General features: G+C 45.5%; 1 protein-coding gene across 9 annotated transcripts in view; it reads right to left on the bottom strand.

The window, feature by feature from the left end:
- The window catches only part of ARHGAP32 (Rho GTPase activating protein 32), a 266,569-nt gene that overhangs the window by 84,777 nt on the left and 159,883 nt on the right, over nt 1-21,909 (bottom strand). For 8 of the 9 annotated variants that reach the window (XM_082777983.1, XM_082777991.1, XM_082777990.1 and 5 more), the window contains one exon: nt 1,653-1,790. In XM_082777983.1, coding sequence (XP_082634109.1) covers nt 1,653-1,790 — 138 coding nt within the window. Of the gene's footprint in view, nt 1-1,652; nt 1,791-20,215; nt 20,327-21,909 lie in introns of those variants that run through there. The other variant, XM_082777992.1, reaches the window with a different exon arrangement.

The following is a 21,909-nucleotide window of genomic DNA, read 5'->3' as shown; positions in this document are numbered from 1 at the left end:
CAAATAGAACAAGAGGGTTTTAAAAATACACTTAGCAAGGTCCCTTATGTAGCAATAAATTTGCTTTCATAAAAGAGAAGCTGGTGAAGTCTTTCCGCAGCTTCACCAACAGTGTTATAAAGCAATACTGTAGCCCAGAGTTTGTAAGACTGTTTAAAACAGTTCCTCAAACATCTGTTCAAATGTAGCCAATTCAAAATAAAATTACAGCACGAGACACACAGCTGCAGAATTCCATTCCACAGAGCAGTAGAGCTGCTCGACATCTTTACATCTTCTGTGCTTACGGACACAATGCAGATCTTCAGCCTCCAGATATAAAGTACGTATTAAATGTATTTGATCAGCTGTACAAATGAAGATTTAAGAAATAGGAATGTTTAAAATATATTTTCAAAAAATGAATGCAGGAATTTATTATCCTGGATATTGCTTCTTATGTTGAATTTAAGAGACTAATGACCTCAAATTCTCTTTAGAAATAACCTGCATGAAATCAAAGCAACTAATAAATCACATTCTCTGATGAGAAATGGAAAAGCATTATCAATCTTCCATATCCAATGGCGAAAGCCCTGTAGACTTCAGTGGGGTACTGATTTCAGCCATTGTGTGTAGCTCTAAAGCAATCAATCCTCACCCAGTTGGCACTGAGAGCACAGACTCTGATTTATACATCCTGGATAGATTCTGCTTTGAATGCTTGGAATGGCTTCAATTTTCTGATCTCCCTTTTCAGTTACACATCTTGTGGGCAGGCAACATTAGCCTTCCAACACAGCACGTCAGGATTTTTTCATACTTGTGCTTGATGGCAGGGGGCAAACACACAAGCACAGGTCCCCGAGACCAGTGACCTGTGAAACGCAGCAATGGGCACTGTCTGTGGCTGTGATGCACACTCTTCCCACAGACAGACTGAGGCCCAACAGAGGCTGTTTTGTCATGCTCTGCTGGCTCAAATAACCTTCTGTGGCCACACATTGCATTGTCTCCCTGTCCCCATCTTTCTAAATGATGCAGTCAAGATGCACCTGCTACTTCCCAGAAAATTATTTTGGACATGAATAAATCCCCAGGTTATCAACAGCAAAGACTCATCGTTTTCTGAGCAAAGGTGGTAAGACAAGAAATGAAAGATACCTCTTACGTAGGAAAAAGCACTCTATAATATTTTTAAATACAATTTAAATATTACACTAATGTCAATGCTCTTAAAAGCCAACTTCAGTAATTTGCAGTTTATAAATACAATCTAGCATTCCAAGTGGTATTACTCTTGCAGTGCTGTAGTCCCAGAACAGCATGATTTCCAAGGAATGTTGATAGTGTTAAGTCAGTAAATATCTGCATGACTGAAAAAATTCCCAAAGGCATACCAAAACTCTTATCTAAGGTGCTAATGGTGCAGCCTCCTTCCTGATTCTCTTCACAATCACCCCACACTTAGAGGCACAGTAATTCCTATGAACTTGCAGGCCATTTCCCTTTAAACCACGGAAATCAAAGTGTAGAAAACACACACTGGTCATATTACTTCAATTAATTTCCAAATCTAACTCAGGCCACATTAAAACCACTGTGTCCTTACTCATAAATATCTGTCATCCCCTTGCTGGTGACTTTAAATATCTGCAGAGCTGATAACTTACTTCGGGATTGTCTTTGACGACATCGGAGCGAGGTAGCTCTGAGAGCTGGGAGAAGCGACGGTCGTAAATACACAGATGAAGATGTTTATCGAGGACTCTGAAGTCTTCGTAACTCCGCTTCACAATCCAGCTCCTTCCCTGCGCAAACAGAGGACAGTAGCACAGCGTTACACACTCACCCATGCTGGTTAGATGAGGAAAAGGACAACTCTTCCACAAGTAACCAACAGATCCAGCAATCCCATTCTGCAAATCATTTGGAAGTGATGAAAACGTCTTAGCAATATCTTTGTGTTTTGATTTGTAGACAGCCACTCATGCTCAACGCTGCTGTTTGTGCTCCTGTTTTAATCCCATACCAGTGGGTCTGGATGTGGCCCAGCAGTTATGGGACCCATCCAAAGCTTTTAACTTGCACCTGTCTAACGAGGACTTTGTAGCATTTTTGTAAACCAGATGTCTTTGCACAAATGTAAATCACAAAATGACTGTATAAAGAGCTTGAAATTACATTCTACATAGGTAGAACACCACGCAAACAAGGATCTGAAGGCAGCATTGGAGCTTGCAATATTTCTGCCAGATACCCCAGTCAAATCTTCTGTTGAATTAGAAAAAAAAAATCTATAATGAATAACAACACTAGCTGAAGATTTACTCCTAAGTGCAGATCATTTCCCCAATTAAAAACATGGACAAGATACATATATATTCCTTGGGGGGACGAGGAAGAGACCACAGCAGCACAGCATAATTTACTTTGTGAAGCTTTTAATACCTAATGACTACTTCTAAATGCTTCAATGGCCTATTATGATCAATAAAAAAATCTTGTAGTAATGCAGCAGTTTACAGGTCAAAGCATTTTATGCACAGTCATTTATCCTCTCAGCACTCCCATACAGCCCTGGAGAAGACATGTTGCTGTTCTACAGCTGTGGATGCTGAACCAGTGACCACAGACCTCCACAAAGCCTCCCCACCCTCTGTTTTGGTGGGGAACATGACTGCACGGCATGTACCCAGACCTGCTGCTGTGACGGAGACATGGACACGGGGCCTCTTCCCCTGCGTGACCACAAAGCACAGCCAGCTTCCCCACCACAACCTGCTACACTCTGAAATTACTTACATATATGGAAGTGTCGCTCTTCTGCTAATATCCAAAGCTTGTAACAATTGTAAAAGTAAATCCGATAATCCAAAATACTAGCTATTTTCTTACAAATTAATGTACTATACCAAGAAACTTCGCTATCACACACAACCTCGTCTGGGGTTCAGAACCCTAGTGAGGTATCTACGTGACATAAGCGCTGTACCATTGTGACGTGTTTTGTCATTTGAATACTGGTCGCTAGGAGAAAAACAAAAGCAGGACTGCAAGTCCAAGCATCTCCCCAAAGATGACAGCTTTTCCAATTTTCTCAGTTTTTTGCTCTAAAGCAGCTCTTGCTCTCTTGGTAAGCTGCCAGTATGGCCTTCAGCTGAGCCAGGTTTAGTCACCAGTGTCAGAAATAACAGACTGAGAAATCGCCACAATCCCTTATTTGCTTCTGCATGCTGTACTTCAGAGGACATTTCACAGAATCACAGAATTTCTAGGTTGGAAGAGACCTCAAGATCATCGAGTCCAACCTCTGACCTAACGCTAACAGTCCCCACTAAACCATATCCCTAAGCTCTACATCTAAACGTCTTTTGAAGACTTCCAGGGATGGTGACTCCACCACTTCCCTGGGCAGCCTGTTCCAGTGCCTCACAACCCTTTTGGTAAAGAAGTTCTTCCTAACATTCAACCTAAAACTCCCCTGGCACAACTTAAGCCCATTCCCCCTCGTCCTGTCACCAAGCACGTGGGAGAACAGACCAACCCCCACCTCTCTACAGCCTCCTTTAAGGTATCTGTAGAGAGCGATAAGGTGGCCCCTGAACCTCCTCTTCTCCAGGCTGAACAAGCCCAGCTCCCTCAGCCGCTCCTCGTAGGACTTGTTCTCCAGGCCCCTCACCAGCTTCGTCGCCCTTCTCTGGACTCGCTCAAGCACCTCCATGTCCTTCTTGTAGCGAGGGGCCCAAAACTGAACACAGTACTCGAGGTGCGGCCTCACCAGAGCCGAGTACAGGGGGACGATCACCTCCCTAGCCCTGCTGGTCACACTGTTTCTGATACAAGCCAGGATGCTGTTGGCCTTCTTGGCCACCTGAGCACACTGCTGGCTCATATTCAGCCAACTGTCCACCAATACTCCTAGGTCCTCCACCAGGCAGCTCTCCAACCACTCCTCTCCCAGCCTGTAGCTCTGCTTGGGGTTATTGCGCCCCAGGTGCAGGACCCGGCACTTGGCCTTGCTGAACTTCATGCAGTTGACCTCAGCCCATCGGTGCAGCCTATCCAGATCCTCCTGCAGAGCCTTCCTACCCTCAAGCAGATCGACACACGCACCTAACTTGGTGTCATCTGCAAACTTACTGAGGGTGCACTCGATGCCCTCGTCCAGATCATCGATGAAGATATTAAAGAGGACCGGCCCCAGCACCGAGCCCTGGGGGACGCCACTAGTGACTGGCCTCCAACTGGACTTGGCTCCATTTACCACGACTCTTTGGGCCCGGCTATCCAGCCAGTTTCTAACCCAACGAAGCGTGCGCCAGTCCAAGCCAAGAGCAGCCAGTTTCTTGAGGAGAATGCTGTGGGAGACGGTGTCAAAAGCCTTGCTGAAGTCAAGGTAGACCACATCCACAGCCTTTCCCTCATCCCCCCAGCGCGTCACTTGGTCATAGAAGGAGATCAGGTTCGTCAGGCATGACCTGCCTTTCATAAAGCCATGCTGACTGGGCCTGATCGCCTGCTTGCCCTGCAAGTGCCATGTGATGACTCTCAGGAGGATCTGCTCCATGAGCTTTCCTGGCACTGAGGTCAAACTGACAGGCCTGTAGTTTCCCGGGTCTGCCCTCCGGCCCTTCTTGTAGATGGGCGTCACGTTTGCTAGCCGCCAGTCAACTGGGACCTCCCCCGATAGCCAGGACTGCTGATAAATGATGGACAGTGGCTTGGCCAGCTCCTCTGCCAGTTCTCTCAGTACCCTCGGGTGGATCCCATCCGGCCCCATCGACTTGTGCACATCCAAGTGCCGTAGCAGGTCACCAACCAGTTCTTCATGGATAATGAGGGCCACATCCTGCTCCCCATCCCCTTCCACCAGCTCAGGGTACTGGGTATCCAGAGAACATCCGGTATTGCCGCTAAAGACTGAGGCAAAGAAGGCATTGAGCACCTCCGCCTTTTCCTCATCTCTTGTAACTAAGTTTCCCCCCGCATCCAGTAAAGGATGGAGATTCTCCTTAGTCCTCCTTTTTGTGTTGATGTATTTATAGAAACGTTTTTTGTTATCTTTAACGGCAGTAGCCAGATTGAGCTCCAGATGAGCTTTGGCCTTTCTAATTTTGTCCCTAAATTCAATGCGATCTCGCGTGCTGCCCATGCAAAGAACAAACCTATTTGCCAAATGACCGCAACCCTGCCCTTAGGAACACTTCCTCCCCACTATTTTAACATTAGATGTTCTACCATAGATGTGCAGTCTTTCTGTCATAAATGAAGACAGCAAGAGTTAAATTTCCTGGGGTCAGCCTGCTCCTGCTCCTGCAGCAGGGTGTGTAGGGAGGAATCAGACCAAGCAGACCACGCCAGCACCATTCCCCCCGCAGAGCCGCATCCTGCACAGCACAGAGTGGAACTGCCGGCAGCTAGCAGGGGGCCGAGCACCGAGCAGGGGCAGCTTACCTGGCCGTGGCAGTGGTCCTGGCCCCGCCATCCCTCCCGGAGGTCCCTCGTGAGGCCGGCACTGCCCCGGCCCAGCCCCAGGCTGGTGCAGAAGGGGCAGCCCCGGCCCACAGAAGCTTTACCTTGGCACTGCAGCAGCTCTGCAGCTGCTAAGCAACCAGCCGAGCTCGCCTGCGAAGCAGCAGCCTCCAGCCCGGGGTGCTGCATGAGATGCAGGCCGAGGCAGCAGCACCAGACACAGGCTGTGGCCGTCGCTGTCCCTGGGCGAGAGAGCCCCATGTCCCGGGCTCTCTGCAAATGAGGTGCGAGGTCCTGCAAGGAACAGGGCTGCCCCTTCTCGAACCACATATGTGTGGCAGTGTGCATGGTGTGCTAGCAGAGGGCATGGTTTCAGGAGCCAAAATACAAATTTCTATCCAGCAGAAAGTTATTCCGGTATTTCCCAGTGCCCTACAATTTAAAGCCTGGCATAAATAAATAAAAAAGCTCTAGACCATTCCAACAGTTCTGTGAAACAAAGTTTTTGCAGATTTGGAGCCCCAGCAATAAAATTTTTAAGCAAAACTAAGACAGCCACATTTCAAAGGTGCAGAGGAAGGAATCGGTGCAGGTAGTGGGGAGGAACTGGGCACCCCAACCTACCAGTGCAAAGCCCAGGCGAAAGAAACACCTCTCAGCAAGGCTTCCTGAGCTCTGTAGCCAAAGCAGCACAAACAACACAGACCTTGTGTGATATCAAAACTACCGCGATGTTTCTGTGTATCAATACAAAAATTGTACATCTTGCTCCCATTTCCTGAAAACTCTCAAGTGTCAGAAGGGTTTCTTTTTTAATTTAGAGAGTTAATAAAATAGCAGAAACAAGAAAGTAACTGCTAAGTCAGCCTCGTGTTGTCAGCATCGTGTTTGCAGCAGTGTTTTATAGCAAAGCTAAACATTATGGATGCCCCAGGCACAGAATACCCATAAAACAAAAATGCCTTCTTCATACTGTTAATGATTTCCACAAAGAGTTACCCAAACTAATTTTTGATTGCCATTTGATTTCCAATCGCCAGTTTCAATAATTATTTTTTGGAGTATTTTAAATTATTGATGGCCCAGATGTAGGCAAGCACATTAGATCCCATTGATTTCCATGGGACATAAAAATAGTTGTGAAGTTAAGCACACAGTGAAGTGAATTCCTGGGTTCGGGCCTTCAATTACAAACCTGGGCAGGACAAATTTCATAAAGACAAAAAGTCAAATCCTGGATGAAGATTTCAACAATGCCAGAAAAAAAATAGAGTATCAGTATGTTTAAAAGGACAAATTGACCACTGATTTAAAAAACAAAACCTCTTGAACAAAATCAAAGCATATTTTGGAATTTCATTTTACAGAAATGTTTACAACAAAAAACATCATGACAATTATGGATTTTCCCAGAAAACTGAAAGTTTAGGCTCTTTCCCTCTCTTATTACAGTCTGATCTTCCCTTCTCTCTTACTCTTGCATGCTGTGTAGGATTAAATGCATCATGAAAGACTGGTGAGACTTCAGAACATTACACAGAGCTTCTTATTTTTTCCCATTATCAAAGCAAGAAGAAGTGTCATGCTAAAAAAATATTAGAGTTTATTGAACTGATGATTTAATTTCCACTGAGCCAAAGACTGGAACCTCCCATTAGTGAAATGATTATACTGAGATCACAGATCATAAAAAGCTACACTGCCTGCGCATCAGATGAGACAGATTCAGAGGGACAAGGACTCAGAGCCACGGCTCCTCGAGCAGTATTTTTAGCTCTACTGCTCAAACATCCTAAGGAGGACAATGTACAGCCATAGTAAAGAGAAGCTCGCATATTCCCTTCAATGAAGCTCATTTGGTGATGCTTCAAGAGAGCAGCGGTATCACTCCCTGTTCCCCTTCTCCCAAAGCCCAGCACATGGCTTTTGGATTGCAGCTGAGCAATGGTTTCTCTCCTAACAGAGAGACATTCCTTACTTCAGTGCTGTTTGCTTACTGCTGGATTGGGAAAAGCAAACTGAAGAGGAGGGTATTTTAAAACATCCTCTGTACTTTCCTTCCCATAGCTGAAAACAAGCAACTTTGCTCCACTATCTCTTCTACCATTCAACTGACCACTACAAAAACCTTACTCATTTCCAAGGGGGAGTCCCATAAGCTCAAGACCACTTCCATGTAGCAATATTCTTCTGCAGACTTCATTCTTTTCACTCAGGATCTGGCAAGAAGCAATTGCCCCCTGGTAGCATACTGAATGGCTTACTCGGAGGCACCCAGCTAACACAGAGAAGTGATTAGGTTTGTCTCTTGTCAATATTTGTGATACGGTTCATTTAGCAAACAGATATGCCCAAGTTTTATAATAAGGATTTACAAAACTCCTCTCTCCACTATGTAAGAAAAAGGCTGTTTCCAGCTGAATCTACCTAAATCTGCCCAGATAGGGCTTCTTTTTGTCCATCAATGCATCTTCAAGCCCGAGTGCTACTGACCTCCAGCATGCACAACTTTCCTGTCCCACGCTCTGAGTATGTTTTCTTTGTTGCACCTATGATTTATTTACTTTAAGACAGGGATAGACCTTTCTTTTCTGGTTCAAATGCTCAGTTCCTGAGAGAAATCACATGGACGCTCTCACGAACCTTACCAGTCCACATGGAGATCGAGACCAGAAAATGAGATGAAAGTATATGGCAAAAGTCACTTCAGTTTGACCCTGCAGTAAGAAAACACCACGTATTAAACAGCTGGAAGCATGCCAGCATCCACCCGCGGAGTTCAACTCTGCCATGTGGGTGACTTTTACAACTGTCTGGGTCTTGGGTTCTGTATGTTATTTCAGCCTGACCCTTAAGCCCCCTTTTTATTTTTTAAATACAAGTCACACTGGAAAACGGCTTAGAAATTTAGTCAAAACAGAAAACAAGACTGATAAAATCCACCACTTGGAGCTTACACAGGAAGGGTGTTTAGCTGGTGCTGTAGGTGGCTTTATCTAAGCTTAAGTCTGTTTACCAAAATGCCTTGGATGATTTCACACCTTCTAGTGTTATTATTACAACTTTAGGGAAATTGTAGAACTTTAAAACTTAAAGCAGGTTTGCACTACGGCAGCATAAAGCTACTTTACTTCTGAATGAAAGTACTCACACAGCAGTTTAAGGCTTTTTGGCTACCACACTTCCAGGTCTCACCTTGAGGCTGTGGATGGATTCTCACTCTCGCTTCTGGGGGGACCTGGGCTGTTCAGGTAGCATGGACAGTTTGCAGCATGACAGCCATTCTGCTGTCAGGCAGCTGCACATACTTATGTTTAGAAGAAAATAAAATGTGGAGAGGAGGGAGCTTTAAATAAGGTGAGGATGATAGCAAGAGGAAAACCTCTAGGCTCCACCTGGAGTCATGGACACAAGAGACCAAAGCTATCACAAGATGAAGGGAGGGACCGTCAGACTGCAAGCAGAAAGTCTGGTATATTTATGTCATGAATCCTGAAAAAAACTTATTCCACAAAATAAATTAATCTCTTTCAGCACTAATTATCAGTTTGTTATCAATTAATTGCAATCAGTAGAGAAAAAGACATTTTGGTGGAAATCACTGCCGCTGAATGCTGTCCTCCCTTGTGCTCCCTGATTCCAATTACAGATAGGAACACTACAACCATGGGGAACACGAGGCTGCCCAGGAGCTGGTCTGAATGACAGCAGTATTATTCCTGCTTGCTCTGACCAGTTTTGGAAACTCACCATGATCAGACCTGTGCATGTTTCTGGGTGCAGATGGAGTGAGCCCTGACCTTCCAGCGGTTTCTCCATCACTCTGGAGGAAGCTTTGCCCAAAGCATCCAGACAGCCCGCAAGCACCTGGCTCAGGCTTTGGTGGCAGCTGCTTTTGTACAGGTACAGGGGAGTAAGGGCATGCTGAGACGACCTAACACAAACACACTGTGTGTACAGCATTTGAAATCTTAACAACCTGCTTCCTCTATAGCAAGCCCATTTCTAAATGGCAGCCTAGCAGAGACCTAATGAACTTGAAACAGGATTTACAGCTCTCAGCATCTCAGTGAAACTCCCTGCTCTCCTGACATGTTATAATTCAAACAATTCAGTATCAATCATCTCTTTAGTTAAATTACACTGCAGGAGTAAAGGGTCACAGAGGGACACAGGGGTGAAAGGGAGGGCGCCCACGGTGTGGGGGACGGCGCTTCTGCACTCCAGAAAATTAAAGTACTAACCCAACATGAGCTTACAGCCACAAAGGAAATACTTCAAAGCTGCTAACAAGAACAACTGCTAAGTAACAGGAACAAAACTTCTGCTGTCTTACAGGTAGCAAGGCAAGGAATGAATGCATCTGAATTATAGGGACACCAAGCATACTGCCAGCACTGACTTCTCCCTGTCCCAGACGTGTTATTAGCTACTGGGCACTTAACCACAGAGGAGAAACAACTTTTCATCAAAGCAAGCAAGCACTGCACAAAGCAAAACAAAACAAAAAACCCTTTGAAAATGACTTGCCTGAGGTTAGTAAACCAAACTGAACCAGAGGAAAACCTTTCAGAATGACTTGCCTGAGGTTAGCTGCAGTGACAGCAGCTCAGGTGGATACAGAGCTCGATTTTCTTACGTCTCGTTTCTTGGGCACATTGCTGAAGCGAAGGGCAGATTTGTTTTTTAAGTGATCAAAAGACAGAAGCATGTTTCCGTTAAAACTAATTGCCAGAGAAAAGATTTTGTAGGTCCAAAACCAACAAACTTTTTTTTGGGAAAAAAACAAACCAAAAGCAAACAAGAAAAACCAAGGCAAGGCAGCCCAGTTGCGGTTGCCATGCAACAGAACGCACATCCATCACATCTCTTACAAAACAGCAGCAACTCCGAAGCAAGAAAATAATTAAAACCATGCTGTATCTGACACGGCTTCCCTTAGAAACCCGTTTACCTTAACACCACAGAAGGAGGCAGCCACTGCTAGCAGGATCTGCCCGCAGGCACGGTGGGAGCAGCAGCAGAGGCTCTCTGGGGGCATGTGGCAGCTCCTGCCCCCCGCTGCCCTCTGCTCCCCAGGATTTGGCAGAGGATCCAGAGGGAACCTCTCTGCCTACCCCTGCTGCTTTGGGTAGGGCTATAGGAATAACACACATTAACATTTTAAGGAGAAAGGTAGGCAAATATGCCATGTGGCTGAACTACGCTTTTCGGAAGACAGTCTGTAAGCATATACAACACCAAAAATTAGGTAGGAGCAAACAGCAACATGTTGTAGGCACAAGTGAGATCACGTATCTGCCTGGAGAGCTGAGGATCAGCAGAACGGACAGCCTGCTACCCGGCACAGCTGTGGGACCGGCACTTTCTTCTCTCTGCCTAAGCCTGCGCCTCCTGGTCTCATCGCTGCAGTTTGTGCCTGAGCCCAGGGCCTGCTTCCAGCCGACCTCCCTGGGGGCTGTTCCAGAGGAGGGCAGTGGGCTCATGAGGAGCAGGAGGCTCCTGGCAGGGCACAGAAGGAGCGCTGAAATCCTACAATTAAAAGGGAAGCTCCTCAGGATGAAAACTGGCTATATCCTGTGCCCTGAACTGCACCCAACATGCTTGGAGGTAAAACAAACAAACAAAAACCAGTGCAGCAACGCATCCAGCTGCCTCTGATACAAATGCTGTGAAGAATTGGAAGCTGGAGTTATTGCACAGGCCAGAAAGCCCCAAGCCCCCCCAGCAAGCAGGTGGGTTAAAGATGCAGCTGACCAAAACTTGAGGAAAGCAGGTAGGAAGGAGAAACATTATTTAGAAATTTAGAAACTTCTCTTTCACAAGAAAGAGGAGCAGCTTTGGAGAAGTTTTCTTAACAGAACTGGAGCTGAAGCCAAATTGGAAACAGAGCTGCTTTTTTGGCAGCTGCCTGTACCAGCCTCAAGAAGAAACACTGAAGATCGGTGCCAAGACCTAGGAGACAAAATGTTTAAGACAGGCCATCTTTAATTCTCTAATATCTATGATGTGGTCTTTTAAAAAGGTAGACCACAAAGTTCAAGGTAAACACAGGACTTTTAAAAACCACAGATCAGTTAAAAAGGCATCATTAGACAAAAAGGAAGTCCGTCCCCTCATCTTCATCTGTCAAAGCCTGAGCTCTTGATTGCAAACTTGCTCCACAGCACCTAACAATATCAGCTGGCAACTGTGCTTAATGCCACATCCCCCAGCCTGTCTGCACATTCGCAGCTTTTGAAGCCTGGAGGCTCTCAGCCCTGCCAAGGAAGTGGAGAACTCAGGAATCTGCAGCAGGCCTGCGATGAACTGAGAGTTGGTTCACGCTGCAAGTGGTCGCTCAACTAGGTCAATAAACTGCACAGCCCAGCGACAAGGAGCACCTGTCCGGACTGTAGCTGAGGGAAAGCCCCAGTGGGTGCAAAGATTTAAGGACTGACCTTGATCACGTTCCCTCTGAGAATTCTGATGCTGATTCCTGGACAAGTTTTCTCCAGAACAAAAACCTGCCTATTTTGTGGCACCGCACTGGGAGACCTAACCACTGGGGCAGAGGTCCTGCCTCAAAAGCCAGTTGGCATGTGTGATGAAGCCGTTTCCCCTGACAAGCACATCTGCATAAAAGAGCAGGCAAGCATCTGGGTTATTTGATAGCACTGTACCTGCTGTAATCAGAAGATAAGCATTTATTAACTTAATATTAATTTTATGTTCCATCAAACTAGAACAAAAGAGATGCAATTATGAAGGATTTACTTCATTCAAAGGAAAACCCTTTTTCTTTCTTTTTTTTTTTTAAACAAATCTTACTGCACCTCTAGTTATTGAAGAAGACAATATCGGGGTTTTATTACCAAGCCAACTCAATTATAGATTTTCTCTACGCCATCAGGCTTCAGCTCATCAAGGTGCAGTCAGAGTGACTGGTAGGACAGAGCTTTTCCAAACATCCCAGACTGAGAATTTTGCCCCTTTGTTCAGTGATGTCAAAGACCCGCTACAAACAATGAAAACGCTGCACCCCCTCCACCTTATGTCCAAGGAAGCTGCTGCCTGGAAGTTAAGGGAGGCTCTTCCAAGGCATATGAAGTCTATCAACATGCAAGTCCTTTGGGTCTGAGGCGTTGTAACCAGGCTCACCTCGCCTTTTTTCTATGCTCGCTCAGCTGTTATTAGAGCTAAGAGCTCACATCTCTGTCCCTGCTCAGAAAGGACACAGCACGAAGCTCTCGGGAGCCCCAGCCCCGCTATGGCAGCAGCCCGGTGCCTCCGGCTGGGAGCTCTGCAGACCTGCCGGGGCTGGCGGTGAGCAGGACCGAGGGACACCCCTTGCTTGCACCAACCTCGGGTTATTCTGCTTCTACGCTCCCTTTGCCAGCTCATCTACTGCAGCCCAGCCACACTGCTAAGACATGCACGTGTCCTCAGTCTCTCCAGGGCTTTCTTTAAAGGATTATCACCAACAAAATAAAACAAAACACCATGGAGGTGTCTTCTCTGTCCTTTTTCAATGTCTCTCTCCCAGACAGGCTGATCAGCTTTGGAAAGCTGTAAAATGCATAATAATTTTATTGTCAAGTCTCAAAATTTAAGCTGTGACATCCAAAGGGATTTTCTTCATTTCCTGCATATACAGTCTTCACAGTAACACCTTCAAGGCTAGCTACAAAACTTCCTTAAAGTGCAGATATTGACATTTCCTTGAGAGAAAACCAGTTACAGTGTTAAAGGCTCTTGCTGACCTTACAGCCAGAAAACAAGGACCAAGCTGCCAAGTACAGCATCTCCTCTTTATAATGCTGAAATAGGTCTCGGTTGGCCCAGCTGCTAATGAAGTCCTCCTTCATTTTCAAATGCAACGAGTCAAAGCACTCTGTAAAGTCAGAGGGAGCACGGGGTTGAACTGGCTGTGCTCAGCCCATTTCACTGCTCTGCTGGCTGATCAAAGGATTCAACTGCACAAACGGCTTTGTTACCTGTCCCAAATGGCTGTTGACTCTCCCAAAGACACAGACACTGTCATATTGCTGTTACAAGTGCACGTGTTCAACCTCCACAAGGAATAAACATCAGCGCAGCTAAGAAAACCAGGGGCATCCACCACAGTCCTCCTCTCAGTTTGGATCTGAACCAAATGTGGCTCTTGGAGAAGTTGTAAAAGAAGTCAAATCGCAGACATGCTGCTCCTCGGCCACGCATTTCCACGTGCCTAGCTATGGGGCAGGAATCGACGTCTCTGCAGAGCACTTTGAGCCAAGTGCTCTCTGCAATCTGCGGCCGGGCCCTGCCTCGTCCACAAAGCGCCCCGTGACAGCAGAGCCTGCCAAAAGGCAGCGCTGGCAGAAAGAAACCATAATCGCTACCCTGTCCTCTTAAATTTCAACACTGATTTTCACTCTTGTTTCAGAGCTAAATAGAATGCAATTTAGATACAACAAGATGGATCTTTCTAATTCAGAGCTTTCTCTCTAAAGGCAAAACGCCCAAAGGACATGCCGTTAACAAACCACCACATCATCCTAAAAGCCTCTCCTGCTTCAGAAACCTTCATGGCAGCACATTCATGCCATTTGGTGTTTCATTCCAAGAAGTAATTCTCCCTCTTGCTCTGCTTCCCTTTCTAGAGCAGGACTACACTGAAGCCTCACTCCGCTGGGTTTCCATCGCAGAGAAGCACCTGAAGCACACACGGGGCTGCTGCTGCCCTGCAGCACCCACCGGCTCCTTCACAGATACCAGACAGCAGCTCAGTCCGATGCAAGCCTGAGGAACTGCCAGGCTGTTATCTTACAGTGACCATTTTTAGATATCCTCCTTCCCCAGTAAAAAACACCATCAAATAAATTCACCAGACCTCTTCTCTGCTAGAGCTGGAAGCTGAAGCCGTTAACAGAGCAGAGCAAGCCTCTGCCTTTGGCATACCGAAGGGACAGCTTGAAATGCATCTACACGTGCACCTGCTGAAGGGATTTGCCATAGCATAAGCAGTTCCATGATAATATTTATCTCTGCACTGTCACGCAAGAAATAAATCATTCAATCCAAAACCCATGCACAGCTAGAACCCTGTTACTGCATCTGAAGCATAGAGAGTCAAGAACAAGAAAGGCCCACACTGACCTCGCTTCCTTCAAAACACACATTTAAATAGGGAAAAATCCAAGTGCCAGAATGGAGAAATGAAATACCGACCCCCAGCTGTCTTTCACCTCCTGTTATCAGTGGACAGACTCACACACACAGGAGCACTGACTGCTCTGTGGCTGGGACAGGAGCGACCCTGCGGTGGGACAACGAGACCCCAGAGCTGCGGTGCTGCCACAGGTCAGTGCTGTGCTGCTCCCGGACCCATCACAGCCCACCCAGCACTGCACACAGCGGCTGGCTTCCACGTGTCCACTCCAGAGTCCTGAGGAGCACAAATACACTGCAACTGATGAAAGCGAGCAAGCAGTGTGAGCCTTGGAAGCCGTCCTGCCAGCACCCCTCGGTCCCCACACAGCCATCCCGCCAAGTGCCTCCTGTAAGCTTCAGACTAAAAGGCAGTGCCACACGGTGCAGAGAGCTCCTCTTCGCCTCAGAACTGCTACCTCTGTTGTCACACATGTCCAAACCACTCTGGTTAATGGGAGCTGTATATAAATGCCATGGCGAGCAGAGCAAGAACAGTGCAGGGTGTGTTTTTACAAAAGGGAAGGAGGCAGCACAGCACAGCGTTAATCCTGGCTGATGGGAGTGCTGCCCTACCCAAATCAGTGTCGGGTGGCAAAACTCCAAAGAACAGTCAGTCAGATCCTTGTCCTTAATGATTATTATCCTAATTATTGAATGAATTTATCCTTTAGTATTATACTAACAGCTACACAGTAATAGATGTTAATTATGCAGTTTTAAAGGCTTCCGATGCAATTCAGTACTTTCTCTCTCTTCCCTACAGATGCTACTTCACTTTCAAAAAGCCTGGAACAGACCCAAGTTTCTCAAAAATGCTACCTTGCCAGTGTTTTGGCATTTCCCAAGCTTTGAACATAGCCCAGCAGCTCTTTTCAGTCTGCTTGCCAGCCTCATACATTCCTTATTAACCCCAGCTACTATTGTCCTTCACTTTTATTTAGTGCTATTGAGAGCAGAAGGCATATACAGCCTACGAGCAAGCACTCAAGCACAGCACATCAAGTGATGGATTAGCACTGTGGGAACAAGGATTTTAGTTGCTTTATTTTGACTAGCATAAACCCTTCTCCCCCTAGAAATGCTTAAGGCAGAGGTTTCCATGTCTGAGAGCATCTGGAGGGACAGCCTAGAAATACTTGATCCATAAAGGCCTGTGGTCAGGATTTTAAAAGTTTTGGGGGACTTAGAAGTAAATACTTGGTATCACAACAGGGCTTTTCAAACACATGCAAGCACGTGAGGTACCCATAGGCAAACTTGGTGGTGGAAGTTAGATTTGTTCAGGCATTTTGTTGCTGTTATCTTTAGGCAAGTGGTAGCAGCATCAGAAAAGAAGCACAGAAAACAAGCCAGGGGGAAAGGCCACGACTGTGACCTGTGTTTTAAACCAGCGTACCTTTCCTGAACCCTCCTGAACAGACGAAGCTTTAGCACATATTGTGGGTCCCTATGCACTGCCTGTACAAAGCAGCTAATAAATACACTATGAAACCAGGGCACACCCTCGTAGTTCAGTGCATGTCCGTTTTGCACCTACTTCAGTTTGGTTGTACCACCACTGCCACGAGCCACAGGGGGGAATTTGGTTTTCACCCCTGGCAGGACTCATCCAGCAGCTCTATCATCACTGGAAGGAGTGAGGATACACCGCTGGGGGCAGCAAGCTGCAGCCTGACTGCAACAGGCATGGTGTGAAGCATCACCTGAATTTAATACACAATAAAACGACAGGGGAACTGCTTTTGTTTAGCAAAATCTTCCTGAAACAACAAAGGCAGCATATTCTACGTTAAGAAAGCAGAAGCAGGTAACACGTACTCTGAGGAACAGACTCTGCACTGAGTAGGACACAGTTGGGATGCTCCAACATAGATCTATCCCATTAACACAGATGAGACTAGCTTTTCTCTTTGTATATATATATATATGTGTATATATATATATATATACACACACACACAAAATCATGTATATGTGTGTTAGAATTTGGCCCTTAGAGCCCCATCTGTTTAAAGAATTGTAGCTTTTCACAGGAGCAAATTTTGCAGTACTTACTCAGTGACTCTTCTCTAGGTGTTTGAGCCTCAGTCGCACAAAACAAACCTATTATATATTGAAGAATAAGCCCTTCAGAGAAAAAACAATCACACAAAAAGTTTTTGAATGCTAGATTCAAAAATCCTACTGCAAGCAGTTTGTGGTTTTTAGCACGGACTATCACAGGCAGATGGAATCAGCAAACCATACTTTAGACATTAGTAGTCTGAGTAAGACATTTGCTTCTGTGAAACTATATTCCACTCTTCTCTCCCCACAAACCACCCAGGATGGGGAGTCCTGACTGTTCTTCCTACTTGGATCCCATTTCTTCCTGGCATTCTCCCTGCTGCCCCTGAAACACTTATTATTGCGACCATGCTTCCAGCCATGGAACGCTGGATGGGGTTGCCTTCAGGGTTTTGCAAATACAGTGCTTCAGAGAGAAGATACCGAGCTTGTATCTCCTGCAAGGCAGAGCTGGGAGATACAAGGGGCGTAGATTTGCGTAAATGCCTTCACCCAGTACATCAGAGACCTTATTCTATCAATCAAATTGAATGCAGCACAGACAGCAATGGCTGCCCCGAACAAATAACAGGAACAGCGCAAAGCACTGTGCATCCTATACAACAAAGCTGTGTGGCTCAACTTACTGCCAGCGCGAGGTCTGCAAATGAGAGCAGAAAAATGGAAAAAAAACCCGCTTGGACCATGAGAGCTTCCTGCCTTCAGAACAGCCTTAGAAATCCACCTAGGTTGCAGCAAAAAGTCTGCCTTTGCAGGAAGTTGGCATTATCCCATGAAAAGTACCCAGGAAACAGAGGATGTAGTGTGGCTTTGTTCTGGGATCACAGCAGTCAAGCTGTGTTTCAGGGACTATCATGAGATCTAGGCCTAAGATTTTTTAAACATCACCCAGGCCTGCACGGTCTGTCTTCTCTGGTTTCTAGTGCCTGTCATTTCTGTTTCAACAATGATAATCAGTGATAAGGAAAATGAAGGATAAAAAGCATAAGTGATATCTAGAATTTAAGGTCTACCTTAGAATATTTTCACAATTTCTCTCTTGTTCTCTCCTTGCCATTCCAAATTTCACAAAAATGGTGTTTGTGGCATTGAAACACCACAGACCTCACACTGCAATGAGTAGCACATGCTTTTTATGTTTCTGTTGTTCTTCAGAATAACAGCTTAGACTAGCCATTCTTACGTTATAATACTTAAGCGTGTATGCAGGGAGTTGCTGCTGTAATGTCACACAGGCAAATCTAAAAACATTAAAAAGGCAGATTTTCAGCCTGCTTTACAACTCAACAAAACATGTTGGATGGATTAGCCTATTTCAACCTTTTTGCAGGCTCTTACTCTTGTTGATTTATTCTCAACACACATAGTAACCCCTTTTAAATGTGTTGCAGACCTTGTAAATTCTTTGCTTATCCCTGTGGAACTCAGCAAGAATTGCAGATGCTGTCAGTGGACCTTCACAGTCTACAGGTACAGCACAAACTCAGCAAGGCCTCAGACATCCTCTGTGGTCCTTTAATGTCCGTGGTTAAAGCTCACAGTTACTGCCTGCAGAGTTCTGAAGGTTCACAGGTACAGTCCTCACATCCTCCATCCCAGCATTTTATGCTTCTCCATTTCCTACACAAAAAAAAAATCTCTACCATTCCTAAAAGGCGTTTTCCTTCCTAGCCAAAATGCACGTGGCATACTGTCTGTGCTCTGGGAAAGAGCAACCTCAAAACACGATTCCTTTTCCCAGAAACCTTTCCTCAGATTTCAAGCATTTGTAGATTGCTTACGAGTCTTTTTTTTTTTTTTTTTCCCAACCACCCTTCTTTCATCATAGAAAGGGATTTTATTCATATTCACTTCAGTAATAGCAATCTGTCAACAGCAGGAACTGTGCATGTCCTGAAAGCAATCTCCTGGAAACGAGTGAAAGTTAAACAGTGAAATCTTCCTTGGAAAAAAAAGCTAAATCCACCTTCATTGCTCTAAGAAACAAAACAAAAATTGGATCTTTCAAACAAAATTTAAAAACCTACCTTAGTCATCTGTTAGTCTTCATGAGTGAATTTGTTCCAAGCAATCAAAAGAAGAATCCCGTCTTTCCACTTTTAAAAACCCTTGGAACAGCTTTCTATATATTCCCACTTCTTCTTAAGAGCTAATAACCTGGATTAATTTTTTGAGATCTCTAAGTAGAAGAAAAGCTCAATAGAGACTTTAAAAAACCCCTCTGAACCTCACACAAAGCTTGTATTTCACAAGCTGACTTGCAGCAGAAATGTGTCACAAACACATCTCAACATTTTTTTTAAACTTTATTTGGGAAGGTTTTGCAAAAGAGTCATCAAACAATAATTCTCTTTACACCACTAAAATTATACTTACAGATGGGAAAGAGTGGGATAGAATTTCCTTAGTGTAAATGCCGAATTGTAGTCTGCCAAACACAGCTAAAGCTGAGCTGGATACTTTAAAAGTCTAATGTTCAAAAGCTTTGGGTTTGTTGTCTGCTACAGAGCAAAATAACAAAATAAATGTCTTTTTATGGACCACACAGCACACAGATTGTATCTGCATACAGTCCAAATTGGGCAAGGCACAGTAGTACAACGTGATCGATCCCAGAGCCAGGCTTTTCAGCTTATTTCTCTAAAGTTTGTAATCTAAAGTTGCCAGGATGGCCACATGCCATTGCTCTTCACCACACTCTTGTTTTTGCAACAAATCATAACTATCTTAAAGCTTTGAAATTTATACAGATTTAGCCCTAATTAACAGAATCACTTTTCTCTGTGCCCATGAGAGAAATCAAGGAGACTTGCAAGCTGTTGCAGTAGGCTGAACACCAATGCTAGTAGCATATCCGAAGGGCAAGCAAAGTAAAATTTGTTTTATAGGCTTTTTTTTTCTCCCTCCTTCAGTATTTTTGGCCTGATACAAACGCGTCTTGCCAAAATTTCTCCCCACTGCACTATCATTCCATGAGCTATTTCACACCTCCCATTTGATTCGAATGTGGAGCCAAATCCATCCAGACACCACTGGTATCCAGTGTGTGACAGCATGGAATCTTTCCCTGGACATTAGGAGAGGCCACGAGATGTCAGGGGTGAAGTATCTTCACGGTAGAAATGATACTCAGCTGTGCAGCTCCTTCCATGCCTTTCCTTTCATTGAATCCAGATGCCACAAGTTTCTCAGCTTTGTAAGCATCTGAGAGGCAGGGACAGACTAACACCAGAGATGTTAGTCTGACTAACACCAGAGATGTTAGCCTCCACACCACTTGGGGTGTGGAGAAACCCTAGATAGTTGGATTACTAAATGAAAAGGTGGCTGGTTCTGTGCCCATCCTTTAAAGTGAAAAGGCCAACTCCCAGTGCTTTCATTTTAGTTTAGTAAAACACTGAAAAAGAAAGTAACAACTCAGCAGCTGGGCATGATTCGCAGCCTCTGGATCTACTGGGCAGCAGCTCAGTTAAGTCTGCCTGCAAAGTAGCACCTGCCTTGGGCAAGGCACAAAACTCACCACACTGTCCCCGGAGAAATCAGATCTCCTCTGTAGTCTCAGAAACATCCCTGAGAAGCACCTGAGGGTCTGCCAGAAGTGTCAGCCCAACTGCTGGACAGCTGGGCTCACTTCCATCACGGCACCATCTGTGCCTCACGCTGGCTCTCTGCAACTCCGGGGGCTTGCTCCTGTGCTTACGCGTTCTGCAAGATTTAAAAACATAACTATACCTGAGGGTGTCCTGGTAATCTTTAAAGAGATCAGTAAGGTAGGCAGGAAGATCAGAAGTGCTGTGCTCCAAGGCTAGAGTACAACTGCTCTAAAGCAACGGACGGTTTTGAAGTGCCAGTACATTCTAGAGGCCCACCTGAAACGGTCAGTCAGAAACGAATTTGAAGTTTAACTCTAAACAGCACTTTGAATGAAGTCCCAAACATGTGAGGACCCAAAATATATGGAAATTTCAATTTCCTTAAGTCCCTAGAAAAATCCCATTGTATGTCACCACGCTGCTCTTGGCTGGGACACAGACACGTGTCCACCGTTACACTTTGCAGTGCTGCCTGTTGGCCTGGACTCCTTTTCTAAAAAAAAACAATTATTTTTTTTATTAAACTGGCTACAGCTCGGTCAGAGCAGTACTAGCAAATTGGCCAACCACAGGCAATTTTAGGAGATGTTCACTCTCAGCCTCTCTTTCCTCTCTGAAAAGCAGCACTTGTATATGCACGTATAGACACACGTGTCTGCGAGTGCTCTTGCACTGTAAGCCCTGCCAACAGAGAAGAATTATTCCGCGTGTTTCTATCACGTTACCTACACACTGCTGCAGCTGTCAAGCTCCACCTTCAAACCAGAGCAAGATGCTTTGCTCCTCAGCTGTCTTTGAACACACCACAGCAGTATGCACCCAGAGTAATGCAGAGGAGCAATTTCGCTGCAAATTCGCAGCCTGTCTGTGCAGTAATGGCACTGTGGTGGCACGGTGTGGCAGCAAGCAATCCCTTACCTCACGCACCTCAGTGCAGACAACGCAGGCATGCCTGCTCTGTCCACTTCATTTTAGTACCTGAGAAGTGTCTGTCTCTGTCATTGAAGCTATTGCTATGGTTTGGATAACATCACTGTGATGAAAAGGACTTGCTATGCTGAGACCAGGAAAACAGCCTCACAGGCATTAACTCCCAATTGAGTTTACCAGTGCAATAGGTCTCCTACAAACAACAATTTTCTTTGGTATATTAAAACATGATAACCCGGTATGTAGCATTTTACAACGTCACTATCCCTGCACTAGCAGATGGGATCTGAGGTACAAGGCAGCAGAATATTTGCTCACAACGTTTTGGTACCACAGTAGCAAAAGCAGCGAAAGAATTTCATATCAGCCGTCTGGAGACATTTCTGGGAACGGATCCGGAGTCCCCAGTTCCTGGCTCCCAGCAGCATGCCTTAATCGACAGGAATAGTGGCGGGCAGTCTTGCTCACTTATTTCATCTGTTTACATCCCTGGTGTGTCGGCGTGTGCTCCCCCACGACTGGCAGGCACACACACACTGCCTGAGCACGCCTGCTTGTGTCCCTGGGTTAATCGTGTGGCTCTGCACAAACTGTAGCCGGGATTATTTGCTTAACTGATTCATTTTCTCCTCTTGATGCTCCCTTTGTTTCCTTAAAATTAGCTGGTCACAGTACCACAGACAGCACCCTT

The sequence above is a fragment of the Aythya marila genome, assembly GCF_965140915.1.
Source record: "Aythya marila genome assembly, chromosome: 23".
In the NCBI taxonomy this organism is placed as follows: Eukaryota; Metazoa; Chordata; class Aves; order Anseriformes; family Anatidae; genus Aythya; species Aythya marila.
The sequence above is the reverse complement of the archived record's forward strand: the minus strand, read 5'-3'. Positions and strand labels throughout refer to the sequence as shown.